Source organism: Chelonia mydas, chromosome 9, assembly GCF_015237465.2.
Source record: "Chelonia mydas isolate rCheMyd1 chromosome 9, rCheMyd1.pri.v2, whole genome shotgun sequence".
Classification (NCBI taxonomy): domain Eukaryota; kingdom Metazoa; phylum Chordata; order Testudines; family Cheloniidae; genus Chelonia; species Chelonia mydas.
In genome coordinates, this window is record NC_057855.1 from 55984181 (window position 1) to 56001051 (window position 16871).

At 46.8% G+C, this 16871-nt stretch overlaps 1 protein-coding gene across 10 annotated transcripts in view; it reads left to right on the forward strand.

The window, feature by feature from the left end:
* The window catches only part of ZNF185 (zinc finger protein 185 with LIM domain), a 151410-nt gene that overhangs the window by 71629 nt on the left and 62910 nt on the right, over nt 1-16871 (forward strand). For 8 of the 10 annotated variants that reach the window (XM_043522707.1, XM_043522701.1, XM_043522702.1 and 5 more), the window contains 8 exons: nt 1547-1630; nt 2840-2878; nt 3732-3815; nt 7148-7225; nt 7860-7940; nt 9865-9948; nt 11142-11225; nt 16125-16220. In XM_043522707.1, coding sequence (XP_043378642.1) covers nt 1547-1630; nt 2840-2878; nt 3732-3815; nt 7148-7225; nt 7860-7940; nt 9865-9948; nt 11142-11225; nt 16125-16220 — 630 coding nt within the window. The remainder of the gene's footprint in view (nt 1-1546; nt 1631-2839; nt 2879-3731; nt 3816-7147; nt 7226-7859; nt 7941-9864; nt 9949-11141; nt 11226-16124; nt 16221-16871) is intronic. The other 2 variants (XM_043522703.1, XM_043522712.1) reach the window with 2 other exon arrangements.

Genomic DNA, 16871 nt, shown 5'->3' on the forward strand with positions numbered 1-16871 from the left:
CCTTGATCTAGGGACTCTATTGTTTGCTTGGCACATTTCACCCATTGCCCAGAGCTACGTACGTGCCTGGCACAGTATAAATAGTATGAAGGCGGGAATTGATACGTGGCCACCACAGTGATGGGTACAGAATAAGTGGACAGATAGGCCATTGTTACTACCCTTGGCTCTTGCTTGATTTATGCTCTTTCCAGTGGAGTCTGATACAAGCCTTCAGTGACTCATTCACCTCTAGCCCTCTACTGTCTCAGTCTTCTGCCTCCCAGCTTCATCATTGGAACATGCTTTCTTTACTCCTGAGGGCATTCTGTGCCAAAAAAATAAAAAGTCTGTGACCAATATTTTAAAATTCTGCAAAATTGTGCAAATTTCATTTGTCATATAAATGTGGAGGCTCCAGCACAGGGCACTGGCTGTACAGAGGTGGGAGATGACTGTACATCTCCCCCTCCCACTCCCAGGACATGGACTTAGCGATAAGGCTGCACCCAAACCTGACACAGTGCAAGGACTGGACCTGCCCCAGAAACACCACAGAGCCCTGCCCCTCCGTGCCAGGTGCATCAGGTATGGGCAGGCAGGATCCAAGTGTGGAGGGGCTTAGTGTGGGGGGAATTCAGGTGTGGGTTGAGTGGGTTCTGTGTGGGGCAATCTGGGTGCAAGCAGTTCAGTGGGGGATCTGAGTGTGGGCAGGGATCTGGATGCACAGGAGCTTGCTGGGGGGTTCTGGATGCAGTGGTAATGGGACTCTGCAGGAGGATCCAGGTGAAGGTGGTTAGAGCTCAGCAGTGGGATCTGAGTGTGCAGGGGATAGAGCTCAGGAGGGGGGTCTGGGTGTGGGAGGCTCAGTGCAGGGAGCCAGATGCTGGGGGAGTGGGGCTTTGTAGGGTTGGGATCCAGGTGCAGCCGGTTGGAGCTTGGTAGGTTGGGGATCTGGGTGTGGGTAGTTCATCAGCGTGGTCCAGGTACAGGGGGGAGCGGGACTCTTTGGGGGGGTTCTGGGTGCAGTGTGGGTGAGGCTCGGTGGGAGGGTCTGGGTATGAGGGGGTCAGAATGCACGGGGGTTGGATGGATGGGGGATCAGCTCCCTGCACAGTGATCTCCACCCCTGCAGCTAAGGAATGATGGGTGCAGGAACAGCTGAGAGTGGGGGTAGGGGGGAGTTTGCAGAGCTTCCTACAGCCGGGGTGAGAAATCTGGGGGAGGGTCTGACATGGCCCTGGATGCCATGCAGGGCAGAGGAAGTTCTGTTCTCCCCAGCCCAGCTGAGACTAGCAGCTGAGCCCGGCACAGGGAAGGAGCCACCAGCCATATCTTACCCATTCCTGCCCATACCCCACAGTGATTTACCTCTCTGTCGGCTGCCCTGGGCACCCGAAACATACTGCTGGGGAGGGTCGCATGACCGCTTTTGTGGCTTCCCTTTGCTTCCCTGTCAGAAAGTCATTTTTCTGCGGGGAAACAAAGAAATCTGCAGGGGACATAAATTCTTTGTCTGTGCAGTGGCGTAGAATTCCCCCAGGAGTATCTCTTCCTTTTCTTCCAGGACAGAGGCAGCCAACAGTGTACTGAGGCGCACAGCCAGCAGGGAGCGCTCTTACGTCCTCTCTGCTGCCAAGAAAAGCAATGGGTGAGTCTCATGGGAGGGGTAAACAGAATTGAAACTATTAGCAAATGTTTCACAGGGACTTATGAGCCTGATCCATTGAAGGCAATATGAGTCTTTCCATTGGCTTCTATTGGCTTTGAATCAAGTCCTAACTGAAAAAAGTCCAAGAAACTGCAGAACTGGGCATATCCATTGAAGGACCTTTGAAGTGTTTCCCATCCGAGAGGGAAAGGAGCAGAAGGAAAGAAAAACAGCCTGAAATCTTTGAAAAAATGATTCCTAACTCTCTAGAACCCACAACTAAGATGCATATTTTCAGGCTTGGCTGCTCAGAACATCCCAAACACCTGTTTTCTCCAGCCCAGCTTTATTGCACCAAGGAGAGAGGGGACAGGGGCAGAAGGGGCTTGCAAACATTAGTATGGGCCAAAGAATCTTCCACAAAGAAATTGGATTCCAAGCAGGATTTGCATCCAGTTTAGATAAGCTCCTTGGGGCAGGGACTGTCTTTTACCATATGTTATGAGGCCCCGCATCTCAGCTGCAGCTCCAGTAACAGGAGAAGTGTAAGTATGCAGAGATATTGCTGGTGTAAGAAGCTCCTCTATCCAACTCTTCCCTGGGGGTTGTAAAGGTCAGTTCCACTGGTCAAAATAAGATTGATCTCCCAGGAGAAGTGACTGCAATTTTTGCCTCTTAAAGGGCATCTTTTCCCCTCTTGGTCTAACTCGGGGTGGCACAATGAGGTAGCAGAGAGGCTGGCGGTGCCTGTGAGGGAATGGGAGAAGCAAGGAGGGAAGTGCCACAGCAGTGACATAAAGTGGTGTAATTTACACAAGGGTAATAAGATAGTGTACCTTGCACTGATTTGGAATTCAGCTGGTGTGCAAAACAAATGCCGTATATGTGGCAAGAAGGCAGAAGGATTTTGTGTGTAACAAGAAAAAAACTACTAAAAGGAAGGTGTAAAATATGAGGGGTGACTTTATTTTACACCTTCTTATCAGATGCTTTTCCTGCTTTCGCCCCCTAGGTGTGTAATTTACATTGGTTTTGTATACCCACTCACTGCTAAATCTGTGCAAACAGCATTACATGGTCCTATATGCAAAATAGCATCACCCTTCAGTTCTCTGTTGAATTTGTCTCAGCGCCTCCCATGAGAACTGCTCCTATGCCAGGTTTGCTCACTGGCTTCATGCAATCTTTGCCCTTGTATCTCCTTTACAGAAGCCCAACACAAGAAGTACCACCCTTCATTGCCAAGAGGTGAGTCATTGGCTCTGTGCCCCATTCTCAGTGTAATGGATTCTATTAAGGGCTAGGGTTTGGAGTTTCCATCTGGTGTGAAATTGTAGGCTGGGAAAATGCCTAGATAGGCTGGACCCATCCATTTGGGCTGACTTATACTGACACTGGAAAGCTCCTAGTGGGATGAACATGGCAACTTAGGCTATGTCTACAATGGCCCTTTTGTCATAAAACTTTTTTCACTCAGGGGTGTGAAAAAACACCCCCCTGAACAACAAAAGTTTTAACGATGAAAAGCACAGGAGTGGACGGGACTTCGTTAGCAGAAACTGCTCTCAGCGCTGAAGCTACCACCCCTCATTGGAGATGGCTTTATTTTGTTGCCAGGAGACAAAATGGCTATACAGCACACCTTATAACGGCACGGCTGCAGTGGCACAGCCATACCGTTGGAAGGTGCGCAGTGTAGACATAGCCCTAGATACTGAACTGGAAGATGACAACCATGGATTGTCAGGAATCCTGGAATTGTGGTTGGGAGATCATGGGGACCCACTTCCCTTCCTCCTCCAGAAGAGATTGGCCCCTGCAATCAGGGCCACCATTGGGCTTTTAACTTCCTGAGCAGTCAGTCCCACACAGAGAAAGGCTATCGAGGTGAGGGTAAGGGCTTGCTTCACTCAGCCAGTTAACAACATATTCATTGTTAAGTCCAGCTGTGGACTCCAGGGACAGAAACAAAGTTTGACCCTAAGACGAACAGAGAAAAATTCTACAGCATGAGGGGAGATGAAATAAAATGTTTGAACAAGTGTGTGTGCATGTGTGTGTAATGATGTGATGTTTGTGTTTTTATTTTTCATCCTGAAAGTGTTGAGATTGAGGAGGAAGGAGGACTGCACATGCAGAATCAGACCCTTCCGGCTTCATCAAGGTTTGGTCTTGGTGGCAAAAGGTAGTGTCCCTGCCTCTGGATTACTCTGTGTGCGTTTAGGATGAGGTCCATTTTCCAGCTTGTCTTCCTGCGTGACACTGAAGATAGTTGCTGGTGAAAGGTGACAGTCTTTCTGATCACAGTTGATGATGGAGGGTCCCCTCCCACAAGAAGCAGGGCAAGGATGGCTATGGCTGGAGATGGGACGCTAGGCAGGGTAGGCCAGAGTTCTGAGGTGGCCCTGAGCATTCTCTCTCTCAGGTGGTTGGCTGGCTCATATGGTCAGGGTCTAACTGGCCACCATATGTGGAGTTGGGAAGGAATTCTCCCCCAGATCAGATCGGCAGTGACCTTGGGTGGGTTTTGCCTTCCTGTGCACTGCAGGGGTGCAGGTCACTTGCCAGGATTATCTGGGTATCTCTCACTTCATCATTTCTCTGCCAATGCAGGGTTTTGGGCTCTGGTGCACCTCAGTCCCTTCTATCCTCTGCCTGTGGCACATAATAGTCTAGTCTCTTGTGGTCTCCTGTACTTTGGTCTCATTTTGGGTTTAGTGTGTGGGTGCTGGGTGGTGCTGGTGGCCTGTGTTCTATGGGAGGTTAGACTAGATGATCTTGTGGGCCCTTCTGGCCTTAAATTCTGTTACATCCTTGGCCATCCCTGCTGAAGAGGGGAGGGGCCAAAAAAAACAGGTCAAATAATTCTAGGGGACAAAAGGGCAGGGGTGGGAATGGGGCCAAAGGGAGTGAAGAAGCCATGCTGATAGGCCTGGAGACTGATGGCCCGTGTGACCAACTATAGCGTGGGGGAGGAGCAATGCAAGCTTCCTCCAAAACACCACTGCTTCTCTCTTGCCTTAAAGGTGAGGGGAGTTCAACCTCTATTGCCCATTTAGTCTTGATGTCATTTCAATGAGGAGCTCATATGCCACAATGATAAGCGTGTGTAAATTCCTAGAGAGACAGAACAAGCTAAGAAGCCAGTGCTAGTTCTAACGGGCTCACCTATCCATTGAACAGCCATCAGATGGTAACGATTTTCCTAAATTAGGAGCCTTGGCTGGATGAACTGATTCAGCTACCTAGCTAATTATTTCCAGTCTACTAAGCCAACTGTCCCATCTTGCTGGATTTTAAATTAAATTAATCTACCTTGACAATGGTAGCATAATATAGGTCTGACCTCCAGGACTAGAGCCATGTATTAAGTTTTCAACTGATTGTTACTGCAGTGGTAAATGTCACCCTACTTTCTGAAGAAGAGTGCTGTGTGAGCTCAAAAGCTTGTCTATCTCACCAACAGAACTTGGTCCAGTAAAGATATTACTTCCCCCACTTTGTGTCTCTAGTATTCTTGGGCCAACATGGCTACAACAACACTGCATACTCTAACTTCAAGCATCCAGCAAACTGGACGTCCCACTGAAAGCCCACCATTGTATAGAAAGGGTTGTTATCATAGTAAATGGGCCACTGCACTCTTATTTTGGCACCTGAGGCCCAATGACCAGCTCCATCCAATTTAAAGGAGGTGCAGTGACAGCCCCCTGCAATCTGTGTTGACTGGAAAAGTGTTGGCTGTGCTGCTGGGCTTCAGAGGAGGTGGGAAGAGTGAAAGAGTTGTGGAAGGGGAGACACACCTGTCCTCAGAGGGAAAAATCCTGGTGATTTCCCCATGGCTTCTTCCAGTTTAGAATTCAGCTGTCACCTTCCACTTGAACAGCGGGGTTGGTGTCAGATACCAGTATTATTGGCATTTCTGCTGTTCTTAAGACTAGTGGCCACACACAGCAGAGAATCCAGTAGCCAGAGCCTCTCTGGCTAGAGGACTTTGTCTTCTGGGATGAAGTAGTTGCATCACAAAACTGTGATGTATTCTCATGACAATAAGATCCAGGACCATAGCTGGAGTTTCTTTGGGAAATGTTTCTCTCCCTCTTCTCCCCATCCCAATTTTTTTTCCCAAGGAAAATTATATTTTTTTATTTTAAATGTATTGGATTTTCATCTAAACATTTTTTGGTTTTCATTTTTCAGTGAAAACCCCAAACATTTCAGTGACATTTCACAGACATTTTTCATGAAAAAGACTGTTTAATGAAAAAAGCCATTTTCAATTAATAAAACATTTAGGCAGAATTTTTTTTGACCATCCCTAGTCACAGCATCAAGACTCAGGTGTATTGATGCAACATCGCAACATGGTGACATTTACATCTTTATCTCTCTAACTTGGCTCTTATTCTGAGACCTATTACTGTACCATATCAGTCCCAATATAATGACATATAATGTGGGGTAAACAAAAAATTGGGGGCAGTGATGTGAAAGTGAGCTTAGAGATGTGTGGGATTGTCATGTCCTATAGGTAACACTATTTGTCCTATAGGGGAATGTGGTCTGTTCATCACTTACGTGCACTCCTCCTTACACAATATGTACGAATGGAAATTTGCCTTCATTGGTAGTGGTTATAATGATATTTACATTTATACAATTATAATAAGGATCTCAAAGCATGTTACCAACATTAATTAATGAAGCCTTCCAATACACCTTGTTTCAGTAGCAGCATCACAAGCTCTTCCTACATTGGGGTGGGAGACTTAAGGAGGGCACTACTAGCTCTTGCACACAGGAAGGCGCTGTACTGCCAGTTAAGGGGTAAAGGGTTTATTACCAGGCAAATGCTGTATGTTGTTTGTGAATAGGTTGGCTTTTCCCCACATGTTCTCCAACAGGGGGCAGCACCTCTTCAAAAATTTGGCCTACAAAGCAATTTTTGGGTAGGGAAGGGAATACACTCACACAGGGCACAGTAGACTGTATGCATGCATATACTATGCAGCTGTTCGACGTGCTCCTGCCAGTTATTGGCACCCAGAGGCCTCGACCACGAAGTCCCCATTATGCTAGGTGCTAGACAGACCCTGTGTTAAAAAGTTCACAGTCACAAGTGTGGGGGAATCCTTGCACAGAGCCCCATTGATGTCAGTAACTTTAGTGAGCCCTGCATGGGTGCAGATGTCTGCCCATGAGCGTTGCATTGCAGTCTTGAGGCCTTGAAATGGCTATTAAACTGTCATTGGTGAGTCTGGTGATGGTGCCATCAGGAAGGGTCCACAAGACCTGGGTTCAAAGCCCTGCTGTACCATAGACTTCCTGTGTGAGTTTAGACAGGTCACTTGGCCTCCTCAGTTCCCTATCTGTACAGTGGTGCTAATAGGGCTGCCCTGCCTCCCAGGGGGTTGTGAAGATAACTACAGTAGACTGGCAGATGCTCAGATACTCTGGTCATGATGGCCAGATAAGTACCTTAAATAGATATTGCATTATTACTCTTTTATTTGCCAGTATCAATGGGGAGAGAAAGAGACCAACTGGGTCTTCCTGGAGTAAGCCAAAGCCAATGACTGCTGTTTCCACCACAAGGTAAGAGTGGTGGTACTGATGGTGCTATGGGAAACGTGTCTGTCCCTTCACCCTACCCTGGTGTGTGTTGCCCCTTGAACTTATTTGAAAGGTAAAGTGAAGCAGTCTTGCCAAGCACAGTCCCTCTGTGCAGGAGGCACTTTCACCATATCAGGGGAGGGAGCATTAAATATGGTAATCTGCTGTCTTCTGGAATACACAGCTGCAAAAAAATTCAGCTGCAAGAATTCAGAGTCAAACTGGTCAAAAGCCCAAAAGGAGTTTAATGAAAAAATTTGTATTTGTCTTTGTTGCAAAGTGTTTGGAATGGAACCGTTTTCATTTTTTTCAAAAATGGTCACCATTTTTTTAAATTCCCAATGTTTTTATCAAAAATGTTATCGAAATTGTTATTGACCGTTTTCAATGTAATTGAAAACCAAGCGCTTTGGTAAATGATATTTTTTTAAAAATGTTCTCAATTAAACACAGTTTTTTCTGCAAATAATGGAACATTTTGCCCACAACAGTTAAAAACATTGGGGAGGGGCTGTTTTTTTGATGGGGAAAAAAACCTTTTTGATAACAAATTTTGACCAGCTTAGTCGTGAGCTAGTTTGCTCATTGAGCACATTTTTCTTTGCTGTCTTCGCAGCTTTGACACAGACAGTAAGAGCCAAGCCACCAGATCCTGGAGTGAAAGCACATCGCAGATCTCCAGTTACACTGAAATCAGGTGCAGTGCACGAGTTCTAAGTTTCTCAAACCTCCCGGGTGGCCATAATATATGGCTGCTGAGACAAACCACCACTGGGGCTGTTTCTTCTTGGTGATGCTTACTTGTATCTGGGCCATGTGATTGTTTTCCTAGAATCATAGAAGTGTAGGGCTGGAAGGGACCCTGAGAAGTCATCTAGCCCAGTCCCCTGCTGTGAGGCAGGACCAAGTAAACCTAGACTATCCCTGATGGGTGTTTGCCCAATCTGTTCTTAAAAACCTCCAATGATGGGGATTCTACAACCTCCCTTAGAAGCCTATGAGCCCTGAGAGTTAGAAAGTTTTTCCTAATATCTAACCTATATCTCCCTTGCTGCAGATTAAACCCATTACTTCTTGTCCTACCTTCAGTGGTCATGGAGAAAACTGATCACAGTCCTCTTTATAACAGCCCTTATCTCAATACTAAACATGCTGAGTTGTTTTAACCTTTCCCTATAGATAAGGTTATCTAAACATTTTATCTGTTTTGTTGCTGTCTCTGGACTCTCAACAATCGTCCACACCTTTCTTAAAGTGTGTCATCCAAAACTGGAACCAGTACTCCACCTGAGGCCTCACCCAGTGCTGAGTAAAGTGGGACAGTTACCTCCAATGTCTTACATACAACATTCTTGTGAATACACCCCAGAGTGATATTAGCCCTTTTTGCAGCTGCATCCCAACGCTGACTAATGGATGCAGTGCAGTCATTGAACAGTCCCCACCATAGCACTGATGCTTCAGTGCTACAAGTAAAGCTGAGGAGGCTTCTTCTATTTTATGACAGAGTTAACATTTAGACTGAAATTTGCCCTGTTTGGTGTCAGTCTCAGAAAGGGAAGATAGCTGCCAGCATCCAGCTTCCGGTTACCTGATTTTCAGAGGTTCTGAATCACAAGTCTGTGGGGACTGCTGTTCAGCACCTCTGAACAGCACCTACTTTCTGACAGCTAGGGTATCAGCAGAGTAAAATGTAGAGCCTTATTTCCTGAGCTAAGCAATATTTCATTTTAACCCAGTCCCTGCACTGTATATATTACAACCCACCACATTCCCTCACCTCCCTGGCAGTAGCATTTCTCCTCTGTCCCCCAGCCCCAGCCCTAGCTGATTTTTATTGCATTTTGCCTGCCGAAATGGTGAAGACAGACAGACCCCAAATGGCAAGTCCTGGTCTGAAATCAGGTCACAGCATGGGAAGAGGTACTAAGTCACGAAGGACTGGCTGTTCTGCTTGACAGAGAGCATAAGCCTTCTTTTCATTCAGAAGAGTATTGGTCAGTGATTGCAGACTGTCTGAGAGTCATGGTCACAGGCCAGTCTCCGAGCACATCCCCTGCTGCCTGAGTTGTGCCTTATCATGTTTTCCACTGGTCCTTCCCTGCCCCAAAAGGGTCTGCCATGTGTCCCAGTCCCCAAGGAACTCCTCTGTCCATTCCTTACTTTTCTTAGTGGGCTCCCAGCTGCCCCCAGCAAGCTGTGCACCTGCCAATCACAATTTGAGTTTGAAGCACTGTGGCTCCCTCGAATGCTGCACCAGAGCCCAGGCACAAAAGTAGCTAAAAAGCCAGACAAAGAGCTTCCCAGGTAAGGTCATGCACACACTCTAAACTCACATAATCACTGTGAAGTGTCGAGACCACTTGCAATGAACATCAGGAACATTTGAGCTCCATTTTGATTCCTGTGGGAAGAGGGGAAGTGATCCGATCCAGAAGAACAGTTTATTCAGTATTTCTGAAGTGTTCCTTGCACTGCTGCAGGGAGCAGACCTTCACTCCATGTGCACACATTTCTATTGGGGATGGAGTGTTCAGTGCAGCGCTGGGTGTCTTGGAAAGTAGGGGGACATTCACACTTTATCTTTTGTTTTATTAATTATTGTTTATTGTGATTATCAGTGACAAAGTGGATGAGGAGAAGCCTGTTGAGACTTCTCCAGCTGAAGCAACAACAACCAAACCCACTCTGGCTACGGGCAGAAGGTAGAGTTGCTGCGGAGTTTGTTACATGAAATAAGCCTGCATGCGAGCGGGTGCTCCCAACTCATATGTACTTTGTGTGGCAGGTGGTGCCACTTGCTATGCTATTGCCTTCACTAGCTCCACTGAAGAAGGGGTGGTTCCTCTCAGTATTGAGAAAGACGCTGTTCTGCCCAGTGAACAAGCAGTGAGGCACTTAGTTTGTTCTACCCAAGAGTAGATGGGGGCTGATATCTTTCCCATATTCAGATCTCCTCTGCCCCTAATCACAGTAATACCCACCAGTCCAGCTGAGAAGGCTTGCTACCCATTTCTTTTATACAGACCTCCTCTGGCCTAGGTTATACCGTTTGTCTATTTCAGAGATCCTTCTGTCCTTTCCTCAGGTTCAGAGGAAACCTTGAGTGGAACCATGGGTGGAAGAAACTCATTTGCTTACTATGTCCCATGTTAGTGGAGCTCTCTTCCCTCTCATGTTCACTGCTCAGAGTTTTTTTGCTATCTTTTGGTTGGATCAGAACAGGCTTCAGACCTATTTATTTGGCCTTTCCTTTTAAATTCTGTCTTCCTTTGCTATATGGGACTTCAATAACTGTAGAGGGCTTGGATGTACCAAATGAGTTTGTGGTAGCATGTCCGCTTAATTGCAACTTTCTTTCTATATTTAATCAGTGAAGAAAGAGTTATAAATGCGCCCAAGCCAATGCCTCAGAGTGAAATAAAGTTGAGAGCCACCTCCTCTCCAGAGAAAAGGTAGAGTTCAGACTGTGTTGATGTTCCCTTAGTCAAGGTCCATGAATATATCCCTGTGTCTCATTATTGCAGCGAATGCATGATCCTAGAGCACTGGCCATGGTGGGAGTTATCTGACATGGCCACTCCTACCTGTGCAATCATTCAGTGTGTGAGATAGTCTCCCAAAAGACAGAAGGGATCACTGTTGCTTGAGCTAGGCAGGGCAAAGAGTGAAGAAAGATTACACTGTAGGGAACAATTGGCAGAGTGAGAAAATAGACACAGCAGCTGAACAGGTCCATGGTGGCTCTGATTTATATGATTAGCTTGAGCAGAGTGGGCTATCCTCCAGTATATTTCTGTTTTTTCCTATGCACCCCTGTATTATATTTCCATAAGTTATATTAGGCTACAGTACAAGTATTACATACCAAGTCTTACTTTTGGTTTTTTGTTACTAGTGACAAACCAGTTAAAGAGGAGCCTGACCTGATCTCCTGGGATGAATCGGTTCCAAAAGCCACCACCATTTCCACGGGGGAAAGGTAGAGTCCATATGAAACACCTTCCCTCCTCCTGCCATGAAATGAGGGTTGTGCAGAGAGTGAAATAGATGCTGTCTGTCTCTGCCTGTTGGGTGTTCCCTTTAGCTCGCCTTGTGCCTGCAGCGCAAGAGCCCTCTGATAAAAGGTTAGTATAGTAAATGAGGCTTAGTCCAGGAGGCAGGCAGTAAAAGGTGCTGTAACCAGGTGTCACCGAGTCACCGGGCCAGTGCTCTGGAACTACTCCATACGAAGCCAGTCCGGACTCTGGTGTGGCATGCCTTCTCTCTCTGAGCATACTGTTTCCAGGGCAAGAAGGGTACACAGCTTCGACCTTCCTGGGTCTGACCTCAGAGCATTCAGCATCCCCTTTCACACCGTGCATTTCCCACAGTAAGTCCACCCGTGCGGGACTCTTGGGGAAGCCAGCGGGCCCTGCACCCCAACTCCACAGTCAGAACTGACTCTCAGCCAGCCAGTAAAATAGAAGGTTTATTATTTGACAGGAACACAGAGTAGAAATCAGTGACTTTCAGCCAAGTCCATCTCCCCCTCTTCCAGTCCAACACAGCAGACTGCCAGCTTCCAGCCATCCGACCTCAGACAGCCCCGTTGCTCCTCCTCCTTCTTTTTGGTCTCACTTCCTGGGTAGAGTCACCTGGTTGTAACCTGGTTGCATCCCCCTCCTGGGTCTCAGGTTATGAAGGGCACCGGTCATAGTATAGGTGCAGGCAGCTAGAGCAGCCTCACCTGCCCCAGAGGTCCTAGCCAAAGTCACACACTCCTATTCCCACTACCGAGGTATTGGTGCAGCACACAGGGAAACTGAGGCACACACAGTATTCATGCAAAACAGTAAAACTCACATAGGCTCAACAGTAAAACTCACATACAACATAACAAGGGAAAATCCCCACTTCATCACACCAGGAAAATGGGGCAGCCTGATGTGAAGGTAGCATAGCAAGTGGCTAAATGCCTCTTCTACCCCTGGAGCACATTCTTTTCAGAAGTAGCTGTTGTGGGTGTTCTCCCCATATCTCTAATGAAAGCTGCCTACCACTGCCCTCTTTACCTTCAGCATAAGATCAGTGATGTAGCACTCATTTATATAGCTCATTTCATCTAGCAGGATCTCAAATCAGGTTTGACTGTTGACCTGATTCACGTGTGCTGGAGAAAGAGAGGAGAGGAAGATGCAAATTGAAGCCCCTGCAATAGTGTTACCTTGAGAATTCACCCTGAGGGAGGACAGTGGTGTTTAAGACATTGCATGCCCTAGAAGTTTCCCCTCTTCCTTTTCATCTCTCTCTGCCCTCCCCTGATTCCCCCTTTCACCTCAGAAGACTACTCATTTGTATAGTTTCCACCTTTAGGAGAAACAGCTGCCAGCTCCAGCTCTCAGCAGCCTAGTAGACCAGAGCAGCAACCTCCTTTCTCCAGGCCTGGCAGCTACAACACGCTTGAAGGGATAGACATCTCCTCTCAGCACAGCAAAGGGGATTAACCCCTTTCTTGCTCAGCCAGAGATGGGGCACATATACTCCATCACACTTCCCTCCTTGCCTAAAGGTTGTGTCTCTAGCTCAGGTGGGAGGCAGGTTGGTGATGCAGTGTGTGATGGAAGCTTGCAGCGAGGCTTCTGTGCTGTGGATAAATTGATTGCCAAACCAGCCTCTTTCACCAGCCACAAAGTCATAGAATCATAGAAGATTAGGGTTGGAAGAGACCTCAGGGGGTCATCTAGTCCCACCCCCTGCTCAAAGCAGGACCAACATCAACTAAATCGTCCCAGCCAAGGCTTTGTCAAGCCGGGCCTTAAAAACCTCTAAGGATGGAGATTCCACCACCTCCCTAGGTAACCCATTCCAGTGCTTCACCATCCTCCTAGTGAAATAGTGTTTCCTAATATCCAGCCTAGACCTCCCCCACTGTAACTTGAGACCATTGCTCCTTCTTCTGTCATTTGCCACCACTGAGAACAGCCGAGCTCCATCCTCTTTGGGACCCCCCTTCAGGTAGTTGAAGGCTGCTATCAAATCCCCCCTCACTCTTCTCTTCTGCAGACTAAACAAGCCCAGTTCCCTCAGCCTCTCCTCATTAGTCATGTGCCCCAGCCTCCTAATCATTTTTGTTGCCCTCCGCTGGACTCTCTCCAATTTGTCCACATCCTTCCTGAAGTTGGCGACCCCAAACTGGATGTAATACTCCATATATGACCTCACCAGTGCCGAATAGAATAGAGGGGAATAATCACTTCCCTAGATCTGCTGGCAATGCTCCTACTAATGCAGCCAATATGCCATTGGCCTTCTTGGGAACAAGGTCAGGCACACTGTTGACTTATATCCAGTTTCTTGGCCACTGTAATCCCCAGGTCCTTTTCTGCAGAACTGCCGCTTAGCCAGTTGGTCCCCAGCCGGTAGCAGTGCGTGATATTCTTCAATCCTAAGTGCAGGACTCTGCACTTGTCCTTGTTGAGCCTCATCAGCTTTGTTTTGGCCCAATCCTCCAATTTGTCTAGGTCACTCTGGACCCTATCCCTACCCTCCAGCATTTCTACCTCTCCCCCGAGCTTAGTGTAATCCACGCACTTGCTGAGGGTGCACTCCATCTCATCATCCAGATGTTAATGAAGAAGATGAATAAAAGCGGTCCCAGGACCGACCCCTGGGGCACTCCATTTGATACCGACTGCCAACTAGACATCAAGCTGTTCATCAATACCCATTGAACCCGACGATCTAGCCAGCGTTCTATCCATCTTATAGTCCATTCAGCTGATCCATACTTTTTTAACTTGCTGGCAAGAATACTGTGGGAGACCGTATCAAAAGCTTTGCTAAAGTCAAGGTATATCATGTTCACTGCTTTCCCCATATCAACAGTGTCAGTTATCTCATCATAGAAGGCAATCAGGTTGGTCAGGCATGACTTGCCCTTGGTGAATACATGTTGACTGTTCGTGGTCACCTTCCTCTCCTCCAAGTGCTTCAAAATGGATTCCTTGTGGTCTCGCTCCATGATTTTTCTGGGGACTGAGGTGAGGCTGATCAGTCTGTAGTTCCCTGGATTCTCCTTCTTCCCTTTTCAAAGATAGGCACTATATATGCCTTTTTCCAATTGTCCGGGACCTCCCCCGATTGCCATGAGTTTTCAGAGATAATGGCCAATGGCTCTGCAATCACATCAGTCAACTCCCTCAGCATCCTTGGTTGCATTGCATTCATCCCCATGGACTTGTGCATATCAAGCTTTTCTAAATAGTCCTTCACCTGTTGTTTCACTACTGAGGGCTGCTCACCTCCTCCTCATCCTGTGCTGCCCAGTGCAGCTGTCTGGGAGCTGACCTTGTCTGTGAAGACCGAGGCAAAAAAAGCATTGAGTACGTCAGCTTTTTCCACACCATCTGTCACTATGTTGCCTCCCCCATTCAGTAAGGGTCCCACGCTTTCCCTGACCACCTTCTTGTTGCTAACACACCTGTAGAAACCCTTCTTGTTACCCTTCACGTCCCTTGCTAGCTGCAACTCCAATTGTGCCTTGGCCTTCCTGATTACACCCCTGCACACTCTAGCAATATTTTTATACTCCTCTCTAGTCATCTGTCCACATTTCCACTTCTTGTAAGCTTCCTTTTTGAGTTTAAGCTCACCAAAGATTTCACTGTTACGGTTGCCTGCCAAATTTGCTATTCTTGCTGCACTTCGGGATGGATTGTTTCTGTGCGCTCAATAAGGCTTTTTTAAAATACAGCCAGCTCTCCTGGACTCCGTGCCCTGTTCATATTAGCCTCCCAGGGGATCCTGCCCATCAGTTCCCTAAGGGAGTCTAAGTCTGCTTTTCTGAAGTCTAGGATCCTTATTTATCTACTCTCCTTTCTTCCTTTTTTCAGGATCCTGAACTCAACTATCTCATAGTCACTGCTTCCTAGGTTGCCACCCACTTTTACTTCCCCTACCAATTCTTCCCTGTTCGTAAGTAGCAGGTCAAGAGGAGCACGGCCCCTAGTTGGTTCCTCCAGCACTTGTACCAGGAAGTTGTCCCCAATACTCTCCAAAAACTTCCTGGATTGTCTGTGCACTGCGGTATTGCTCTCCCAGCAGATGTCAGGGTGATTGAAGTCCCCCATGAGAACCAGGGCCTGTCATCCTGAGACTTCAGTAAGCTGTCCGAAGAAAGTCTTGTCTACCTCATTTGTCTGATCCGGTGGTTGATAGCACACGCCCACCACAACATCACCCTTGTTGCTCTCGCCTCTAAACTTAACCGAAAGACTCTCAACAGGCTTTTCTCCTTGTAACAACCTTTTATGTATTTGAAAACTGTTATCATGTCCCCTCTCACTCTTCTCTTCTCCAGAATAAACAAACCCAATTTTTTCAATCTTCTGTCAGAGGTCATGTTTTCTAGACTTTTAATCATTTTTGTTGCTCTTCTCTGGACTTTCTCCAAGTTGTTCACATCTTTCCTGAAATGTGGCACCCAGAACTGGACACAATACTACAGTTGAGGCCTAATCTACAAAGAGTAGAGTGGAAGAATTACTTCTCATGTCTTGTTTACAACACTCCTGCTAATACATCCCAGAATGATGTTCGCTTTTTTTGCAGCAGCGTTACACTGTTGACTCATATTTAGCTTGTGATCCCCCAGATCCCTTTCTGCAGTACTCCTTCCTAGGTAGTCATTTTCCATTTTGTATGTGTGCAACATACTAAATGGAGTACTTTGCATTTGTACTTATTGAATTTCATCCTATTTTCTTCAGACCATTTCTAGTGTTTCACACAGTGCAACCTTGTTGGGCTAGACAGTAATTCCACTGAATGCCCTTTATGAAGCACTTTAACAACATGTATGAGCGAGTGAAGCAGTTTAATGACTCTCCTCCTCTGGCAGGTCCAGCCCCCGATCTAGAGACATTCCCGCACATCCCACTGATGCCAGATTCACAGCCCCTGGATATCTGGGTGATGCAGAATGTGACCCTAAAAGGTACGTGGGTGTTGCATTTAGTGGGGTTATCCAGGAAATCTGAGGACAAAGGAAAATCTAAAGTCCACGCCTCTCGGAAGGTACTCTTATTATAGCCATCAGCCCTGGAGTGTGAAATGATGAAAAGGACTGTGCAGAAGAGTGTAGATACCCCAGCTTGCAGGAAGTAGGGTGAGCTCAAGGTGTATTTCACCTCAGCCTTTCCTGACAAGATTTGAACACTTGAGCTCTATTCTCTCGTCAATGCCATGTGCTCGGAGGGATTAGAACCCTTAGTTCTTAGCCAGTGTTAATGTGGATAGGCTCTGCTCCCATCCTAGTCACCATAAGATGCTGCAGAGGCAACAGAGGTGTTGAAGGACAACTGAAATATATAGACAGGTTTCAGAGTAGCAGCCGTGATAGTCTGTATCCGCAAAAAGAAAAGGAGTACTTGTGGCACCTTAGAGACTAACAAATTTATTTGAGCATATGCATGCATCCGATGAAGTGAGCTGTAGCTCACGAAAGCTTATGCTCAAATAAATTTGTTAGTCTCTAAGGTGCCACAAGTACTCCTTTTCTTTTTGAAATATATAGAAAGTCAGTGTCAGTAGGTTGGCACATTGAAATGCAATTGGGGCCCATGAAACAATCCCCACAGAAAGAGCC